Source organism: Colletotrichum truncatum, assembly GCF_014235925.2.
Source record: "Colletotrichum truncatum strain CMES1059 chromosome Unknown Contig_0012, whole genome shotgun sequence".
Classification (NCBI taxonomy): domain Eukaryota; kingdom Fungi; phylum Ascomycota; class Sordariomycetes; order Glomerellales; family Glomerellaceae; genus Colletotrichum; species Colletotrichum truncatum.
Window position 1 is genome coordinate 178963 of NW_027222409.1, and position 19427 is coordinate 198389.

Here is a 19427-nt window from a genome sequence, read left to right on the forward strand (position 1 = left end):
GAACTAGAGTTAAAAATAATGTCAAAGGGTAAGTGAGCCCCTTTCAGACAAGATCCTTTATTTTGGTTATAGTTGAAAGATGTTTCTTTCTATGCCAGAGCCCTGAAAGATGGACTGGGCTTCTGTCTTCGACACATTGGTCACATGGTACTGCTTCTTGATGCTTCTGATCAGAATGCTGGATGACACGACCTTGTAAATTGATATCTTGGCGCAGATTTCGGCTTAACAATCAACATTAAACTTCAGTCTTGGATTTGTCCCATGCTTTGAACATCCAAAACTGTTTTGTCAGAGGGGCCTGCATTCAAGACAACCAATAATCTTCTTCTCTTTCCACACAGTTGGATAACATTCGCTTGCACTTGTATAACAGACTGCTTGAGGGTCCACAACCCAAGCTTCACCAGATATATCAGGGTGACCTTGAGCAATAAACTTGACATATTCACCATGTCACTTAGTCTAATCCAGAATAATCGTCTTTTCTTCACATTATCTGAAATTCGAACAACCATGTTGCCAAGAAGACGGGAATGTTAAGCTAACAGCGAGACCTAATAACGGAGAGACGAACCAACGACCAGTTTCAATTAAATAGATGTTGCTTACCTGTTTATACCATTTTCTATTTTCCTAACCCCCACGGCTTCGTGAGGCTGCTAAAATATTACAAATCAACCAAGCATAAGGGAAGTGGGTTTTTCTTCATGTCATCCATGGGTCTTGATCCTTCGGTCTTTCGGACTTTCGGACCTTCACTGGGTTTCGCGGCTGCGACACCTCGTTTTTTAACACGTCATTAACCCCCTGTGTAAATGCTGGTACCTCTACCTTTACTGTGGCCGATAGACGAATAAAGTATTGTTTAACGGGGCTATTTGGCTGGTTGCAGAAAGTCTTGAATATATCCCGAGTAGCTAGTCCCTTTCACGGGTACATGTACCTGTTCATGCCGCAGTCGATCATTGACTAGATTTAGCCTAAAAGTCCCACGGGCTTCAACACCCAACATAAAACACATACAAAAAAATAAAGCCGATAGAGTTCAGTTCACCTAGCCGCTCGTATTTATACGCAACTGCCCTTCGAGAATCATTCTAACGGGGACCAGCTCGTCTATTCACTTTTCTAATTTTTTCTTTTTTCAAATACAGCACCAACATGGTCGTTGTCGCTGTCGCTGGTGGAACCGGCGATCTTGGTAAGGCCATCGTCGAGGCCCTTGTGCACGATGGCACACACCAAGTCTTTGTTCTTACGAGAAAGTCTGCAACCTCTCCCGAAGTTGCTGGTGCCCAGAAGCTTGCCATAAATTACAATGATATCGAAGAGACAGCTAATGCTCTGTCGAGCCATGCAATTGATACCATTGTCTCCACGTTGTCCGTCATGGGACCGTCGGAGCAAGCACAACTAGACCTAATTGCTGCGGCGAGCCGATCATCTTCCACTAAGAGATTCATACCAAGCGAATGGGCTGGAAGCCTGCCGGACAGGTTTGTCGCGTCTTTAACCACAGCCATCTTCCGGGTTCTAATATGACATGACATGGTAGCACTGACGAAGAGACGGCCTCGTTCATGACACTACCTTTGCTACGTGCACGACGAGCACTAGCGAAAACCCACCTGGAAACAACGAGAGTGGCTATCGGTCTTTTCATGGATTACTGGGGGCAACCTCACATTCCCAGCACACTTCGTCCTTTTTCGTGGGGTATCGATATTGCGAGTCACCGTGCAGTCATCCCAGGAACCGGCAACGAGCAGTTTACTGTGACATACTCGAAGGATGTAGCCCGTTTCGCCGTCAAGCTTGTCAGCGATAAGAACAAGTGGTTGATTGATAGTAACATCAGTGGCTCGGACACCTGCCTCAACGAAGTACTTTCGCTGGCAGAAAGGATCACAGGTATAACCCGTTTTCAGTTTTTTTCACTCTTACCTTACCAGGTATCATTACCTCGACATTTGTTGACGAGTGTCTGAGTAGGCAAGAAATTTAGCGTGCATTATGACAGCGTGGAAGACATCCGCGCCGGCAAGGCCACACCTCTCAAGAACGCTCCTGGATATGGCGTTGAGGATCCTGCAGAAGAAGCAGCCGTCATGGGCGCAATGGCCCTGGATGGAGGTTTCTTGATTCCCCAGGAGAACAGGCTGAATATTCTGTACCCTGACATTGAGCCTGTCACGATTGACCACTTGCTTGCGGTGGCTTGGGGGAATCAGCCCTGAAAGAGTAAGCTCTCCGTAGTACGGATAGGTTTGGTCCTTCAGGATTTAGATTGAGTTCTTTGTTAGCTTTAATAGAAGCTGTTGCGTAGAGGTTGTTGCGAATTATTCTGGGTTGATTCTTGTGCTAATGTTTATTTCGAGCTTGCATGCGTGTGCTTATGCCAAGACAGACAAGTTCTGCGAACTACGTATGTATTGATGTAGGTATTTTGCGATTTGCAATATCTCTGATTGTGTCGGGAATGCAAATGACTTCTCACATGAGATGTGTGCTAGTCACAGTGTGCCATCGAGGCCTGGTGAGCTACGGGCACATCTTTATGCAGGTTACCAGTCACTCATGAGTTAGTCATTTATCCCTGATGTTGAGGGGAAATGAAGGTTTGTAGAATAGGGCTTGTACCCAATCAGGCCCCAATGGGATGGCATAAGGAAAGCTGTCTTTCAATACCCATATTCCATAATTGGGTATGCTCGGGAAAAGGATCTTGGCAAAGTCCGAAAAGCCGCTGATCTCATGCATTGCCCCGCCTGCTGATAGCAGCTGTTGTATTTTACCCCATTGAGTTCCAGATGACCCCATTATTACCAAGACTAGTTTACCTTTGATAGCCACTTTTATGTCGTGCACAAGAGATATTATCAATAATTTGTTTCCTCTCTTGCAATGCTCGGAAGCAAGTGCCTCAGGGTCTGATCTCCTCATAGGCAGTTAACAGTAATTATATTTGACAATATGCGAAGAGAATTACAGCGTCGCTTTCTTATTTGTTTGACAGGTAATATTCCACATTAATCTTCAAAGTGTCGTTGTTCAATTTATCCTATACTACATACTACTTTTTATGACATAGGCTGAGACACGTCGAAAGAGGAATAACTCGAAATTATTACCAGCTTTCTACTTCGCATTTCCATCATGAGCGAAGAGGTATCCTGAGATTCAGAGTTTAGAACCCTTTCCTCTTCATTCTGTCACCATCTCTCTATTCGCAGATTAGGTACAAACTAAGAATAAACCTCTATTTCGAGAAAATCAGGACTCAAAAGTACCGTTATCCACCTAATAATTACAATGGGTGAAAAAGCAGCAAGTCTATAGACATTTTTTTCGAGTTTGAGGTAAGTGATAAACCGCTAGGCTGATTTCTCATAAGATGATAATGACTTCGCGGAGACTGCCAGAGCTGTCATTGAAGAAGTAGACGCTGGAGAAATTAGTGTGAATACGCATGCTGGAAACACCCATGGCACAGCTGGTATCGTTGGGCCCTATGTAAACACTGCCGATGGCACGAGAAGACGGCTAATCAAGTCCGTATTCTAACAAATGCAAGAAAAAGGCATAAAGTAGGAGATATATTGCCTAGAAATGAAGAAGAACTAGCAGTGAAGCTGAATCTATAAGGTATGACAGTCTCAGATGTTGGATGCAAATAAAGCACGAACCTTATGAAGAGATTGACAAGACGAACGAAGACAGTTTTACAAAAGAAATACCAATCCCTAATCCTCCCTACTGAACTGAACGTCCCCTCCTTCACTCCATCACAAGTGAGGCCACGAATTCTCTTGCATTTGTTTCCTGTGCCAGACGACGTGATATGCAATCGGTGCTTTTGATGACGTACTCCGGGATTATTTCGTTCCCTCTCATCCATTCATACTTTTGTGGGAGACTGGAGCCTTTCTGATTCGGCTTTTTCCATCTTGTAAATCCCTCCAATGACTTCGGATGATATTCATGGCACCCAATCTGGCGCCAGGCAACGGCAGGGTGAATCATTTCGTTTGTCTCACCAAGTTCTTCCCCTCTTGTGCCTTTGTGGTATCCACCAGGTGTTCTGTAACTTGATAGGAAGGGTATGAGTTTTAGAAAGAAAGTAATGATAGGAGCGAAAATCAAAACTTTCAGTATTTCAAAGATGTCGACTATTGGCCCTGTGGACCAGGCATCATCCACCACGTCAAAGGTTGACGTTGGTGGAGCCCTGTAGACACCAATGTATTCTAGCCCCTGGAGCATAAGTTGCAGAGGCCAGAATGAGCCATAGTTTTTTCTTTGTCTTGCTTGAGAAATCAAGTTTCTGCGTGACTTAATCTCGCGCTCAGCAAGAGTTGATGAGGCTGTAAAGCTTCCATCGTTCTCTCTGTTGTCAAGTTGAACAAATGGTTTGATTTGGTCACACATCCACGTGAAAGAGATGAGAGCAAGTTCTGTCCTAGTTAGGTGCCAGTCTATCGCCAGCGCAGGGACGGAATTACTTACGTTCAAAATCAAAGGAGACGCCTCTGAGTATCGCAGGGTTGCCGCCTCCGATATTAACGTGGCCTCCAGGAAACCATACCTGTTGTAGTTGTGGTTTAGAATCTTGTAAATGATGTGCCATCTCAGCCTCAATAAAGTCGCTCCATGCTACTGAGAGTTGCTCTTCGCTTGCATTGTGTCTTATAAGCCATTGGAACCTCTCCTCTAGCTCTTTGGGCGATTGTCGGTGGTGTCTTGAGAATAGTTTCTTGTCTCGTGGAAGGTGCCAGAGAGTTGGTGTGAAAGGTTTAATATGCTCATCGAGAGCTAACGCGTGAATCGCATGCTTAACGTCTAAAGAAGGAGATTACAAATTGTGTCAGAAAGGTGAAGGGGAAATATTTATTAAAAGAAAAAAAAAAAGACTTACATTTACTCAAAGAGGTGTTGTGGAACCCTACATAATCAATACCGAGATACGGGAAGTTCAGTGCGACGTAGTTGAGAACGCTTCGAAGTAAACGGAAGCCCGGTATTCCCAAAGCGCCAACCGTATCGAAGACCCCGACTACTTCAACAACCCTGCTGAATTCTGGGGGAAGACTATGAGGCTTTTTTTCCCATCTCTTGGGATCATGCTTTGGCAACTTCTCAGAACCTCTTTTAGGGATGCCCATGACCCATGTCCTATATTCCTCGGATTGGCGAAAGCTGGAAGTCTGATCGTCGGAGTAGTTTTGGTACATCTTGTAAAGGTCCGGAAAGTCGTCCATCTCCTCAGGTTTGATAATTCCGATATCTGCGACAAGACCAGCCACTGATCGTGCGGTATATGCTCCTCGGGAGAAGCCGAAGCATAAAACATGGTCACCTTCGTCATAATTCATGACCAGAAAATTATACGCTTTGATAATTTCTGCGTCGACGCCATCGCCAAAGGTAGCTTGGCGAAGAGTGTCGAACACACTTGTTCCACCACCAGTGCCAACGCCAGCACTGTAGAACACAACCTGTTGAATATTCTTGTCTACTCCGTCCTCTTGGATAGTTGCAGTACGAGCAATAGAACGTGCGAGTCGAGTGACATTGGAGGGAATATTCTTCCGGCCAGTTACAGACGACTGCCAGGTACCATCGCAGCATATGATGATTCTCTTGGAAGGAGACGGAGGCTTGAAGGGGTGGTCATCTGCGCTTTGACGGTAGGTGACAGAAAATTCTTCTTCTGTTTCTAAAACTGGGACAGACTGTTCGTAGTAGGATGGAGAGGCTGAGCCTGCAGGTGAAATGGATGGGTCATGATGCTTTGGGAACTCTTGATAAAAAGACCGCCATTGGCTTGAGGTGTTGGGGGTCAAAGGTTCCATTTTCTCAAGAGGGTAAATAAATCAACAAACTGGAAGTGCATGAAACTGAACAGTCTAGAAAGGACTGGCAAAGCTTGCAGTTTGGTATCGGATTTTCATGGGCACTAAGGATACATATTTAATCTCTTTTTCTAATAGCTATTTGGCTCAATGGATCTCAGGCCGAATTGTTTTAGTAAAACTCAGCTGAGGCTGACACTATGGCTGAATGGTAAAAATGTTCTCAGTAATTGAAACCGTATACAACACTGTGTCGGGAATGCAGCCGCAACACTGAGTTGTGCTACCAACCCCAGAAAACACAGCAGGATCTCCAAATTCAACAGTGGACTGGTCAATGGGTGGACGAAACCATGTGAAAATGTTTTTTAAATACCGGACTAGTAAAACACCAGGAAGTAAGGTATGGTACGCTTTAAGAAAACACGCAAATGGGTTGACCGGATTGGGCTTAGAAGCCACGTGCAATGGGAAGTTTGCGCCATCGGCGTGGCATCTTTCTCATATGTTTTGCTAGAAAGGACGGCGAGGAGGTAGTTAAGCTCTGTGAACCAGTCCCACGAGGCGAAAGTTCGGCGTGAGGCTAGCTGAACTGCCGACGCTTAAACACTTATGTTAGTGTTATGTCTGATTTACCAAGGCATGTGATCAAATTAGGTTGCAATCCAACCTCTGGCCTATAGCAGACCGCTATCGAGGTGCTGCATTCCTTTCTGAAAGACGACTAGCCGTCGCGGGTGAGTACTTGTCTCGTCAGGAGGGCAAGGGGGTTACTAGATTATTAGCGAAGGCAATCTACTAACAAAATAGACGTCTTGTTGATTCATGACTGTCCGGGCATCTTAAATCAGCAAGTAACTTAAAACCATATCAAATAGGATGGCCGCGTACCTTTGTCCAAGCCATCAGAGAGAAAATGTGGGTCGATGTGAAACAAAAACCGAGAATATGCAACAATACGCCTCCGGTAGAGGTCGAAAGATGGCTCAAATTTAGCATGTGATCAAGATATCTTCACAGGCAGCATTTGACGAAAATCGTACGATTGACGACGCAAAGCAGATCATGCATTGTTGTTATGTGTCTCTGGCCTTTTATCACGCAGCTTCCTGAGGAGAACATTGCCAGCAAAGCCGATTATTTATCAAGAAAGCCAAATTACGACGACTTCCAAAGCTAGCTGATTTGTTGATCTGTTTATAGATCTCAAGCACCAACTTCTATGTGATGCAAACAGTGAGCTTCTTAGGTAATTCTTGAAACGCTCTTGCAAACATGGCTGCACTATCAGTCTAACTCTTAGACGTAAAAACTACGTTCTTCCTGCGAGGCAACTTCTTAAACAATTTGCTATCGCTCTAATTGATGCGGTATTGTGAGTTTTGGATTGTCTAAGCTGAGCTACTTCTTCGTTAATACACACTTTGATGTCATTCTCAATATTATGACAAGGTTTTAGCCAGGGACAGGTACTTTCTTCAATAAATCCCAGATTTGGACATTCTGCGGCAGGCGTTAGATTTAACTTACTCATCCTCGTGGGTGGATAACCCTTTTGTCGGCGTTGCTGGGGTCACAAAACATTAAAAGTCTTAATAGCAAAGATCTTCAACATGCAGAAATCATGGATCGTTATTTAAAAGAGATTCCTACAACCCTAAGGAAAGAGTAGATATCATTTACACTAATCTTAGAATTCGAGCTTTTGCCAGGCCCATCAAAAGCTGTTGACACAAGGAAGCGATAATTATCAGCGACCGACCAAAGTTACATGTAGTCAATACTCTTTACCAGTAATCCTATGAATGCTGGCAGCATTGACAGAGTCTGTAATCTATTAAGTTAAACTTATACTCGCCGCAAGTAACATCGCCCAGGCCTTGTGCGACCATCGTATGACTCGCACCAGGCCACCTGTTAGCGCAGCCTCTCTGTAGGACAACAAACCAAACCCCGATTACAAAAACTCGTAACAGATTCATGCTCGACCCTGCAAATGCTTAGCCAATGATCTCTGCCTTCCACAGGTGACGGGCTGAGAGACATTACGTTCTCCGTGTTTCTCCATGTACTGTCAGGCTGCCAAATCCACTACGTGATGCTTTTAGACATCATGAGAACCACCTGGATTTAATGTTTCGTCGTTCTGACCGTACGAAAGTTCCACACTCAGTGAAACTAGTACAAAATCTTCAGGTGACGTAGTCCGTTTGGGACCTTTTCAGTATCGCTCTTTCTACGATATCAGGATCTACAGCCCTGTTTTCACGAAATTAGATGTTGCGAACCTTTTGAATGAAGGTTTGCCTCATGCCATGGATGATTTCAATTTTTTTTTAAATAAAAAAAATTTAACAAAGAAAGACCCAGGAATGTTGAAACCTTTTGAAAATTCCACAGAGGTTCTTTATCCACGTCGGCATCTCCTCACTTCCATGATAAATGGCATACTTTGAGTAGGATTTGAGACCCGAGTCGCTGTCATAGCCTATTGAGTGGACGGCATCGACGTGATTTATAATAATCTCCAAGTCGACACTGATAAGCCAATTTGCTTCCAATAGACTCAGGAGAGGTAAATTGTATGTATTTTGCATCTTGTAGAGCACTTGGAATGGAAAGCCAATAACCCGCCAGGAAGCAGCGACAGTAATTAATATCACCTTGCAAGAATAGCATGAGAAGAGCAACAACAGAATTATGCACTGACCGATGTCTTAGGGTTACTTGGTCGTAATTACCTTTTCCGAAGCATCCGACTCCGTGCCCGTGTTTTTTGGGCGCAACCAATAAAGACATAGCTCAGCTTGTATAGTTACACCCGTTTTACAATCGTGGTCTATGGCAGAGCCGGGCATCCGATTTGGCTCCTAAGCTTATTGATTGCTAATTCCTCTTGTAGAAACCTGTAAAGGCTCCCCAGTGGGGATGCAATAGGCAGCATGAAGACACTCTAGTATTTGTGGAGAGTATGACTAGTCTAAAAATGGAAAAAAAGTCATCAGCCCGAGTCATGGATCAACGATCACAATTGTAAAGGATCATGGGAGTACAGATCTTGGCATTTTTGACATTTCTAAAATCCGAAAAGGTTCGTTGAAGCGTGCTGTAAACTCTGATGGAAGTGATGATTTGTAAGAAATGATCATCCCGAGTGTTGTTTTCCTGCAATAAGCCCACAGACCGCCATGCAGACTGCTTAAGAGAAATGACTACATAAGTGAGCCACTTCTCCTGAATTTCTCAGTTTCAAAATCAAGCTTCTCAATATATTATCAGCTTTCCTCTTGATCCATAACCAAATCTTGTTCACTCTTACCATCTTTCAAAATCTTCCGCAAACGCAGTTATGTCGCGCTACGCTGAAGCCCACGTTAAGCCAAACGGCCCTGGTGACGCACGTCCGACGGCTCTACAGATTATTAAGGATGAGGGTGCTGAAGGCAAACTTGAAGGCAATGTCATTGTAATCACTGGCACGTCTTCTGGTATTGGTATCGAAACCGCTCGCGCCCTGGCCACCACCGGTGCCACACTCTTTCTCACGGCCCGGGACATTGCTAAGGCCCAATCTGCCCTCGCTGGTTTCTTTGAACCTTCTCGCATGGAGATTATTGAGATGGACCAGGCATCTCTGTCATCCGTGCGCGCCGCGGCCGCCAAAATTCTCGCAAAGACCTCCAAGATTCACCTCCTTGTGAACAATGCTGGCATCATGGCAATTCCCGACCTCCGCTCAACCGCCGATGGCTTCGAACTCCAGTTCGGCACAAATCATCTCTCGCATTTCCTTTTCTTCAAGCTCCTGCAGCCCGCTCTCCTTGCCGCCGCCTCCGTTGAACTCCCTTCTCGCGTTGTCAATCTCACTTCCTCGGCTCACAACTTGCATGGGATCAATGATTCCGACAACTACAACTTTGAAAAAGGCGGCTATCAGCCCTTTGTGTCCTATGGGCAATCCAAGACTGCCAACATGTACATGGCCAACGAGATTGAGCGTCGCTACAGCTCGCAGCATTTGCACTCCACGAGCGTCCATCCTGGTATTATCCACACGGGGCTGAGCCAACACATGCCGCCTGATGCCTTCAAAGGAATGGACCATTTGTATCCTATTTTCAAGAGTGTTGAGCAGGGTGCCGCAACAACGGTTTGGGCGGCTGTCGGCAAGGCTTGGGAGCACGAGGGCGGAAAGTACCTGGTTGACTGCGACGTAGCTAGACCGCACGTGGAAGGCGAAGATAAGACCATGTCATCCGGGTATGCTCCGCACGCTTATGATGTGGTGGCTGCGAAGAGGTTGTGGAGCGACTCGCTCAAGCATGTGGGATTGGCAGAGGAGTAGTTGAAAGCTGAGAGGAGCGTAGCCCTCAATATGCAGTCAAATTCATGATTTACTATACCTAATGAATGCATTCCCATACGTTAAGAAGTGGGGCCTTTGGTGACATTTCCATGCATGATAGTGAAACCGAGCGCAAAGATCTCATGATATGGTGATGGAATTTTGACAGATCTTTTGGTAATATAAACACATCAAATGTTGCTAAACAGTGCCCTGGCTATGTAGGCTTCCTATGCCTGATTATGAGGCTACTGTACAACACACATCATTTTCTGGCCTCCGTGTGCGGCGCAGATGACTCTACTGCATTAAAGACGTACATTTCGGTGTAGGACACGTCGCTTCACCTCACTGCCGAAGCCCAAGGTCTTAGCGGCGGTAGCACTAGAGAGTAGAGACTTCGACGCGCAGGGGTAGAGAGGGGTTTAAGAAATATGAATCTGCATGAGTGAGTCCTACTTCGTCTAAGTACATATGTCAGACGCAAATGAAAAAAAATGAAAAAGCAGAATGATTCAAATCTCAGTAAAATCTCGAACTCCCAGAGCCTGGCGCAACTTTAACTGACAAGTCCTGCTCTTCAACTCCATCGCCTTCTTTGTTCTTGTTGTTTCTTTTTTCTTTCTTGATAAAGGGTTGCTTTAGGGGTAGGTAGGTCCGTGATGGCCATTAGCCGATCACGCTATGTTGCTTTTAGGCTTATTTGACATAGCGACTAACTTTTGGCGTTGAAGCGGCGTAGTGGATCCTCTCCTCTTATCAATCTCCAGCGGTTGGTAGATTCAATCAAATCGTCACATCCCTCCACAGCCCATGACCACTTCGCAAGAAAGCCGGGGGTCGCCTCCCAGCTCTGAATATTATGCGGTTCGCCCCAAACAATAAGTCCCTTGCGTCCCGCAGTGACTTCGTCTTCGTCAAGACCTGCTGTGTGAGGCAAGGTCCACATGTTGTTAGGGTCGGATGCCGGGACTGCCGGAGGAGAAATCCGTTTATTTCGAGCCGGTGTGGCACTCATGAGCTCACCGATGAGGTCATTTAAGAGGTCCAAGTGGTCGAAATTCCCTTCATTTCTTATCAAGTTGTCGCGAACGCAGGGAAAAGGAATAAGATTGATCCAGATAGAGTGATAGCGGGTTTGTTGGAGCCGAGTTGGGACGAGGGAGACAGGAATATTTGGATTTAGGGGATAAACCATTGTGTCGTCACGGTAGGGGCCGCTGATGGGGCAGTCATCCGGGGAGGGAAGCTTATTAGTCCAGCCTTTGAGAAGAAAATTGAGAGTGCTCTTATTAGAGATAAAAGCTCGGAAGACATTGTACTGGACAAGGTGAAGAAGATGATCGGTTGAGAGGGGAAAGATGAAGGAAGCGGGGTTTATGGACGCTACTTCATGGACTGGAGTGGTGGATATTCGCCCATGAAAAATTCGCGGCCTTACGGATATTCGCCTTGATGTGTTGTGAGTTGACTGACGGACGTTGTACATGTCGGTCGCGTTTTTCGATTCTGACGGGGCATCTTGAGATGGGCAATCATCTAGTTCGTCGAGGCGCCAGCGTCTGACTTGGAATGGGCTTGGCGCCTGGGCGGAAGTCTGTTCTTGCTCTTTAACCCGCTGCCCTTCACAAGCCTGTGAGCTTCGTAATTACTGAGAGATTCATGCAAGAACTCACGGTGTGCTCTTTGGTTCTTCCGGTTTTGAATCTTCCTGCGGTGCTTGCTGGCGGCATCAGAGTCAACGTAGTTTAGATGACGGCTGACTACACCGCCCTCGCCCCGTATTGCTAACGAAGGCAGAACCACGGAGTGTTCCATTATTCTGATTTGCGGATATTTTACCTCTACGTTGTTGCTATCGGCAAGTAACGATAGGTAGTCAAGGCTGTCTCTCTAGATTTGAAGAGCGTCTTTCACTGCATTAGTCAATTGTAAGAGACGGGGGTGCATGGGTTCGGACCACGCATGAACACCGCATAGTAGGCTAAACCGAATAAGGAGAAAATGTCATCGAGCGGGGCCAAGATAAAATCACGACTCCGAGCCTAACGGTGGACTAGAATGGTAGATACGCTAAGCCGAAAAGGCAGAAAATGTCATCACACGAGTCAGATCTGGGGCCTCGCTGATTATTAAACACATCGGTGAAGTCTATTTGAAAAACGGCGTTAACGTATGGATTTGTTTTAATCGCCGGGGACGACAAGGGATCGAAATTAAAAGTTGAAAGGCAATTTTTCCAGCAAAATTATTTGTTCTTTAGAACAACCTGGGAAAAACTAAACAGACATGGCAGTGACAATCACCGCAGGTCTGCGGCAAGGGTTGGCTTAGATGAAGCCCATTGTGACGCTTAGAGCCCGCCACTTTTCGCGAATCGAAGGCTATCTGCATGATGGAGTTGAATATTTCTGGTTTCTTTTCTCCTGGTTAATCCAATCCAGTTCGCAGCAAGTCATAACCCAGAAACCTTATTCTCCGTAGACAATCAATATTACCATAGACTTTCAAAATATTGTCTAAAATTCTTTTACAGGCATAACCCTTCTTTCGTTTCCTCCTGATTTGGATTTTCGGTGCTCACCATGTCCGGTTCTGCATACCTACGGCGTCCCTCCGACACTCAGCGGCACCTGTTTTTTTTGCCCGGCTCCTCTTGTCCTTGTGTGTATTTTGTGTTAATGTCATGCGAAACATCGTTGCCTCCTTCTAGGTTCCTATGCGGTCGTATGCCTTGTATCTGTCGACTACTGCTGCCATCCACCGCATCAGCCTAAGTTTAATCTACGAAGCACAATGATCTACCCGCTTCAGTTGGTTCCGAATAGACTCACGGATAAGAATGAACCCCAAGAAGGCGTGTGCCAACCGTTAATTTTCATCTGCGCTGTTGTCGGGTTGCGTAAGGTCATGGAACGTGTTTGTGGGTGAGTTGCCTCGGTCAAATATACCGGACATATCGTGATGATTCAAGAGTTTAAAACTCATGAATTTCAGCTTTTCAAACGGACGTAAAGAGAACGGTCATGCCAATAGAATTATTTCAATACTTACCCATTAAATAACATATATGGAGCTAGAGGAGCTTTAAGGGAGTTCAAACCTACAGTACTATCCGAGTGATTGTATCTACCGCCGCCTTCACTATTAGATATTCTAAAGATATAGTCTCAACCGAGTCAACAAGGCTTTGAAGAGTTTTCATTATGACTTGCGCATCTTCAACTACCTTATCAATAGTACTAAAGTGCTGACGTTGCGCGCTAAAAAGCCAAGATTAAATACAGCACGGTACACCTTCTATATTTGCGAGATTATCATTGTTAGTTAATTTTATCTTTGTCCTTCATAATCAGATGTTTCGGCAACGAGCATTCTTAAATAAACTAGTCGGCGGTTTATGGGTGAAAGATGGTAAGCATGTGCGGAGCAATGGGCCAGGTGTTAACGCACATGAATCCTTTTGCGCATCCATTTTGATATTTTCTCAGGAAGAAAAAGGGCATCATCTGGCTTGAGAGTTCTGGTTATAGAACCAATAGCTCCGTGAATAATTTGATTTATTCTTTTTTCAAATGCTTTCGGTATTATCTTTGTAGGTTGTTGAACTTACCGAAGTTGTAGATCCAATCCTGAATAGGTACTTTTATGTTTCGTTTGAGTATTTCCGCGTTATCTGGCAAGACAGGCTTAATCACGAGGGAAAGATACCGAGCCGGGCTTTCTCCTTGGCCCTCGGAATCCTTCGAAACTTCCCGAACAATGCACCAGTCATGTTCTTTGACAGACTTTCACCAGAGTCAAACTTGCAAAAGTTGATTGGAGCCAAGACATGCCGTCTTTCATAATGCTCACTGTGAACGCTTCAAACCCCTGTCTTGACGCTTTCTGTCCGACCAGCGAGTGGGCATTCGCGGAGAATCTATATGCTAGTTCGCAAACCCCACTAATCCACCTATGCCCATACATCATCGCATGCATTTTGGAAAGATTGACTATTTGGAAAAAGATATCCTGCCGACCGATTCTCATGCATTGTTTACCCCACAAACTTGTCTTACCCCGCGGGGACCCCAGATCTATCTCCGGGGTCGGTTTTCTCCAACGTGAATGGCTGGTTGGGTGCTAAGAAAGGTTACCGTTTCTGTACATGATGTCGGTATCTTGGACTTCGACATTTTATATAAGAAGACGAGAATTGAACACCGGTAGAACTGAAGACACATTCTAAAACATCTTCAAAATAGTAATTGTGAGACTCTTTGCTTTGCTGCTTAGGATATCGTGTTTCTTGAAATTCGTATACAATGGGTTTCGCTGCCGCTACAGGGACGACAGACCCTTCTGAAGTCCGTAACTGGACGATCCATTATATCGCCCTAGTTGTTTCGATGGCTGCCCTTTCAAGTAAGTCTACCCTTTCTAAGATATCAATAACTTCTGACTCAATCCTCCCTTGCAGTGGGTTACGACACTGCTGTGATTGGCGGCACAATGGCTCTAGACTCCTTCGTCCGCGATTTCGGTATCGATACCATGAATCCCTCAGAAAGAGACAACTCACAAGCAAACATCGCTTCCATGTTTCAAGTCGGAGCCTTCTTTGGCGCTCTTCTTACCTTTCCTGTCGCGGAACGCTACGGACGCAAAAAAGCGATTATGGCGGCCGCTCTCATCTTCTGCGTTGGCGGCGCCATGATGTCCGGAGCAAACGGCATACTGAATCTTGTCATCGCCGGTCGAGCAATTGGCGGACTGGGTATTGGCATGGCTACGATGACAGTGCCTGTCTACATTGCTGAGACGTCACCTCCGAGTATTCGAGGAAGGTTGGTTGGTATCTTTGAGATTTTCAGTCAGGGAGGCGGGATGCTCGGATTTTGGATCAACTATGCTGCCGACCGGACCATTGATGTCCGAAGTAGGGCGCAGTGGATTGTTCCTCTGGCACTACAGATTCTTCCAGCGGCTCTCCTCTTTGTCGGCATTATTTTCTGTCCCGAGTCTCCTCGCTGGCTGGCAAGGGGTGGTGATTTCGAAGCTGCCAAAAAGGTGCTAGTTTACGTCCGAGGCATCCCACCTGATCATCCGTACCTTCAGAACGAAATGGCTGAGATTCGACGTCAAGTTGAGGAGCGGAGTGTCGTGGGCTTTAGCAAGAAGGAACAACTTCGTAAACTCCTAGCACCAGGAACAAGAAACCGGGTGGGTGTGGGGGCTTTTCTAATGTTCCTTCAAAGCTTTACTGGTGTGAACATCATGGTTTACTTTTCTCCAAGGTGCGTAAGCTCCCCTAGCACAATGAACCTTTCAACTAAGTGATTAGAATCTTCGAAACACTTGGTGTCGTTGGAACGAGCAACAAATTATTCAGCACCGGTATTTACGGCGTCGCCAAGATGCTTGGTATGATCTTGTTTACGGTCTGGGTCATCGAGAAGCTAGGTCGTCGTGGAGGTATGCTTTGGGGCTCGCTTCTAGGCAGCATTCCATTGTGGTATGTCGGTGGGTATGTAATGATGGCCGATCCAGCGGCCAATGCCAGAGAAGGAAACATCCAACTGTCAGCAGCGGGATACATCGCCATGGTATGCATATACTTACATGCTTTTGTCATTACGGCGACTATACAAGGAATAACCTGGACATACGCAGCGGAAATCTTTCCGCTGGATGTTAGGATGCTATGTGTAGCTATTTCAACGGCTAGCACGTGGTTGGGTTCTTTTGTTATGGCTCGGGCGACACCCTTCATGATCACCGACCTCGGGTACGGAACCTACTTCATGTTCGGTGGGTTTCTGATAGCAATTGGTGTTTGGTCCTTCTTTTGCGTCCCCGAAACAAAAGGTCAGCTCCACCTTCAGGACTCCAAGTGATACAACTTTGCTAATACTCAGGTCTCCAGGTGTGTCCCTCGAGGACATGGATGCGCTTTTCTCGAAACCTACCCACGTTGTAGTTTGGGCACAACTTCGCGGCAGATCTGTTTTGCCAAGCCAGACTCATGGAATTTCCTATTCCAGGTCTACGGAAAAAGATGAGCCAAAGGTTGTAACCGAGGCTTAGGTTATTGAACCTAAATCGGCGCTTTTACCTACACAAAGGGTTCGAAAACGTGGCTTCATGCCTTTATCGGCGTATAGCCATTGCTATCATTTCGACTTCCTTAAGAAGCAGCTTGAAAATGAGCGTATTACTTTGTGATTTTGTTTACCAATATGGGAATTACTTGATTGTGGTTGATTTTGGTCTCTAAACACATACTTTGTAAAATCTCCTCTGACTATCTTTAGCCTAGCGATTTCAATCATACTGTTCCCGAAAGCCTTGAAAACATGGAATCAAATGTTCCTTACCCCTCGCACGCACCTTAATATTACTAACACACAAGACCTAAATATGATGTAAAGCAGAAGCTTGTTTTCAACTTGCTTTGATCTCTGTTATCTCTGTAGCTATCTCAGAAGCATTCTCATGAAGCACTGTCGGAGCTTCATCAGCAAGGCGACTAAATTGCCCACTATTATTAGTACCACGACAAAACTAAACCTTACTAAAATGAAGAAACACCAGGGCGACAGAATTCACGCCCATAAGGCTATTAGCGAGAGTTCGAGCTTGTAAAAGGGGTACTGCAGAGGATAGCTTTGCCTTAAGCGGCACACGAAGTGAATGAGAATTCAATTTACCATTTTTTCGCTATCTAAAATACTATCGAGTTGTTTTGATTCCAGTTTCGAGAGCGATCTCGCATTTCGTAATAGAGTCCTTCTGGATACGCTCATAGAGGGCATCAGAGTCAAGCAGACTGACTCCTAGAGCAGCCTCCATCCCTTGGACATCCGGCTCTGCAGCGGCATACCTAGGCGATCCAGAGTCCAGGTTAGATTGAAATATACCAGCAGCCGAAAGCGGTAGAAAATCCTCGTAAGTGATGGGAAATTCTTCAACCAAGCCATCTTTGAGCAGCGTCTCTAACTCGACCGTTGGGCTGGCTAGCTTGGCCTGTTCTCCTTTTCTCGTGAGCTGAATCGTGTAGTAGATCAAGCCTCGCTGCCTCAACTCGCGCCAATTATCGGGGTACTTGGTGAAAGCCTGAGTCACAAGTTCGTGGAATGCATTTTGGCTCAGTGATTCAGCCTGCTTCGACTCAAAAGCCACAATCTCGTCAAATAGTTGGTCATAGAGCACTCTTCCAGCTCTAGTTACTGCAGCACCCCTTTCTTCAATCTCTCCAAATCGAGCTTTGTGCGTACCGCTATCCAGTACCTGGTCAGAAACAGCCTCGCCTCCAAGAAATTTGATATTCTCCTCGATTGCTAGAAAGCTGGTCTGGCGCAGCAAGATGGGGCAAGACCTTGTAGGCGGACCCTCGATGCGGTCTTTTACCTTCATTCCTTGTTGCTCCATTTTAGCCTGCGCGGCATTTATATCGAGAGTCCGTGGCGTCAGATGGTTGATATGGGCGGTTTGAAAGCAAGCAATGTCCGCGAGTATAGGATGTTCATTCTTCAATATTTCATAGTCCTCCTTAGAGCAAGAGGCAGTTCCACTCCAGCTGAATGCTTTCATAACTTCAAGAATGAAGTCATCTCCTTGCTTGGGGGTGAGTTTTCCATTTTGGACATCGCTAATATCCAATAATTGCAACAGTTTATCGCTGAAAATTCTGCGCTTTGACAATAGTTTTCCGGCTATGATTCTTGAACTCTCTTCTCTGAGCAGTTCTAGACGAAGAAGGGAGGTGAAAACGCGGAATGGATTTTTTCGAAGCGATTGTGCCGTTGTCGGACGGAAACAAGTGGCATGCATAGGTAAGCCAGCTTTGGAGAGGTCGTAATACCCGACAGGGTGAAGTCCGATAAGAGCAAAAACCCTACGGATGGTACGCAGTTCTTCAGGTATACCAAGTCTGATGGCGCCGTGTCTTTCAAGGTGGATTCTAGAGGCATCCAAGTCGCCGAGTCGCATGGCAAAAACTGTAGGGTCTAGCCCCTGGGCTATCTCTGAATTATTCACCTCATCAACAATGCGAACGAGGTTGCCATAGAGTGGAACTTCAGATCGATACATGTTGGACATGGCCATGGTGAAAGATGTACGGAGGCTGTCGGCGTCCACCCAACCTGGTTCGGCGGAAACTTCACCCATGATTAGAGAATGTTGAAACTTGGTGGCCTTAAACCGTGAAGCCAATGTCGAGATGGATGGATAGTAGGGCTGACAGAGTTTCTCAAATTTTACTTCTTAGGCTCCTGAGCCGTTGATGTGACGACGATGCTTACTCCTATCAACAGGTTACTGAACGAGACAGGACGGAATCCCTTGTTGGTTATGACAGCTTTGTCCATATAGCCTAAAAACAGAAGCGAAGGCTGCTCGGGATTTGCTTCGCTTCCTAAAAGGTCCAGTGGCAATGTTCTCCATGTGACACTTACCGAATCAAATTCCGAAGGGATCATTCCCTTGACTGAATGGATACGGAGAACACGAGGCCAGGAAAGCCAGTAGCCGAATACCCTCGACCTGTGGCATCTGCAATGGTAGTTCACCAAAAGAGCTAAGGATATTGCGTTACTGCGGGATGATTGGTTCATTGTCCGTCTGGCTGATCCACGTCTTCCCCGCTTGGTTTCGGAATTCGGTATGTCTGACTTCGGCTTTTTCTAAGCGTTAGTTGTTCCACCACCCGATCAACAAGGAGTACACCGCAAGCTGATCGCTTCGACCGTCAGTCAACGGGAAAAAGCCGCTCACGTATACATCGAAAGCCCAAATTCATTCAGTATGGCCTTTTGCGCGACCATCTGCCACCATTATCTCGGTCCACTGTGTACTCTCCCCTGAAGAATGCGTTCTGAGCAGCTTTGCAGGATTTCTATCAAAATTCAACCCTCTCTCATCGTGCAGAAGCAGATCAGTAAGCTGTACAACGCCATTTAGCTTACAGAAAGGCTGGGCAACAGTATCACGGTTGACCAAATGATTTGACCAGGGAAGGAAAAAGGATTCCGTGAAGTGCTACATAAGTGACAGGATAACCAGGTAAACGCGTTGCATTGTTGTTTGAACTGTGCTTTATGACCTGGTTTTCGTGACTCTTTCCGTCATAATTTACTGCTGACAATGCAACGACAGACTTATCGTCAGCTTGTCCGATTTCTGACGAATGCCTGTGAGTCAAGTTATAGTATAACACTCAACCGACGCAAGTCATATTCTCA

General features: G+C 45.8%; 6 protein-coding genes across 6 annotated transcripts; 3 read left to right on the plus strand and 3 right to left on the minus strand.

Moving 5' to 3' along the window:
• Positions 1–1164: 1164 nt before the first annotated feature.
• CTRU02_214866 (NmrA-like family protein) lies at positions 1165–2240 on the plus strand (the record flags this gene model as incomplete). Its single annotated transcript, XM_036726620.1, has 3 exons — positions 1165–1499; positions 1559–1914; positions 1996–2240. 3 exons carry the CDS (start codon positions 1165–1167, stop codon positions 2238–2240), a joined length of 936 nt encoding a protein of 311 aa, XP_036581807.1.
• A 1540-nt stretch (positions 2241–3780) lies between these two features.
• Positions 3781–5855, minus strand: CTRU02_214867 (peptidoglycan binding domain containing protein; the record flags this gene model as incomplete). Its single annotated transcript, XM_036726619.1, has 3 exons — positions 3781–4457; positions 4510–4842; positions 4919–5855. 3 exons carry the CDS (start codon positions 5853–5855, stop codon positions 3781–3783), a joined length of 1947 nt encoding a protein of 648 aa, XP_036581806.1.
• A 3349-nt stretch (positions 5856–9204) lies between these two features.
• Positions 9205–10200, plus strand: CTRU02_214868 (WW domain-containing oxidoreductase; the record flags this gene model as incomplete). Its single annotated transcript, XM_036726618.1, has 1 exon — positions 9205–10200. The coding sequence occupies one exon, from the start codon at positions 9205–9207 to the stop codon at positions 10198–10200; it is 996 nt and encodes a 331-aa protein (XP_036581805.1).
• Positions 10201–10915: 715 nt separating this feature from the next.
• Positions 10916–12018, minus strand: CTRU02_214869 (uncharacterized protein; the record flags this gene model as incomplete). Its single annotated transcript, XM_036726617.1, has 2 exons — positions 10916–11823; positions 11877–12018. The coding sequence occupies 2 exons, from the start codon at positions 12016–12018 to the stop codon at positions 10916–10918; spliced, it is 1050 nt and encodes a 349-aa protein (XP_036581804.1).
• A 2489-nt stretch (positions 12019–14507) lies between these two features.
• On the plus strand, positions 14508–16269 carry CTRU02_214870 (quinate permease; the record flags this gene model as incomplete). Its single annotated transcript, XM_036726616.1, has 4 exons — positions 14508–14607; positions 14663–15479; positions 15527–16050; positions 16109–16269. 4 exons carry the CDS (start codon positions 14508–14510, stop codon positions 16267–16269), a joined length of 1602 nt encoding a protein of 533 aa, XP_036581803.1.
• Positions 16270–16914: 645 nt separating this feature from the next.
• CTRU02_214871 (uncharacterized protein) lies at positions 16915–18354 on the minus strand (the record flags this gene model as incomplete). Its single annotated transcript, XM_036726615.1, has 1 exon — positions 16915–18354. The coding sequence occupies one exon, from the start codon at positions 18352–18354 to the stop codon at positions 16915–16917; it is 1440 nt and encodes a 479-aa protein (XP_036581802.1).
• Positions 18355–19427: the final 1073 nt, after the last annotated feature.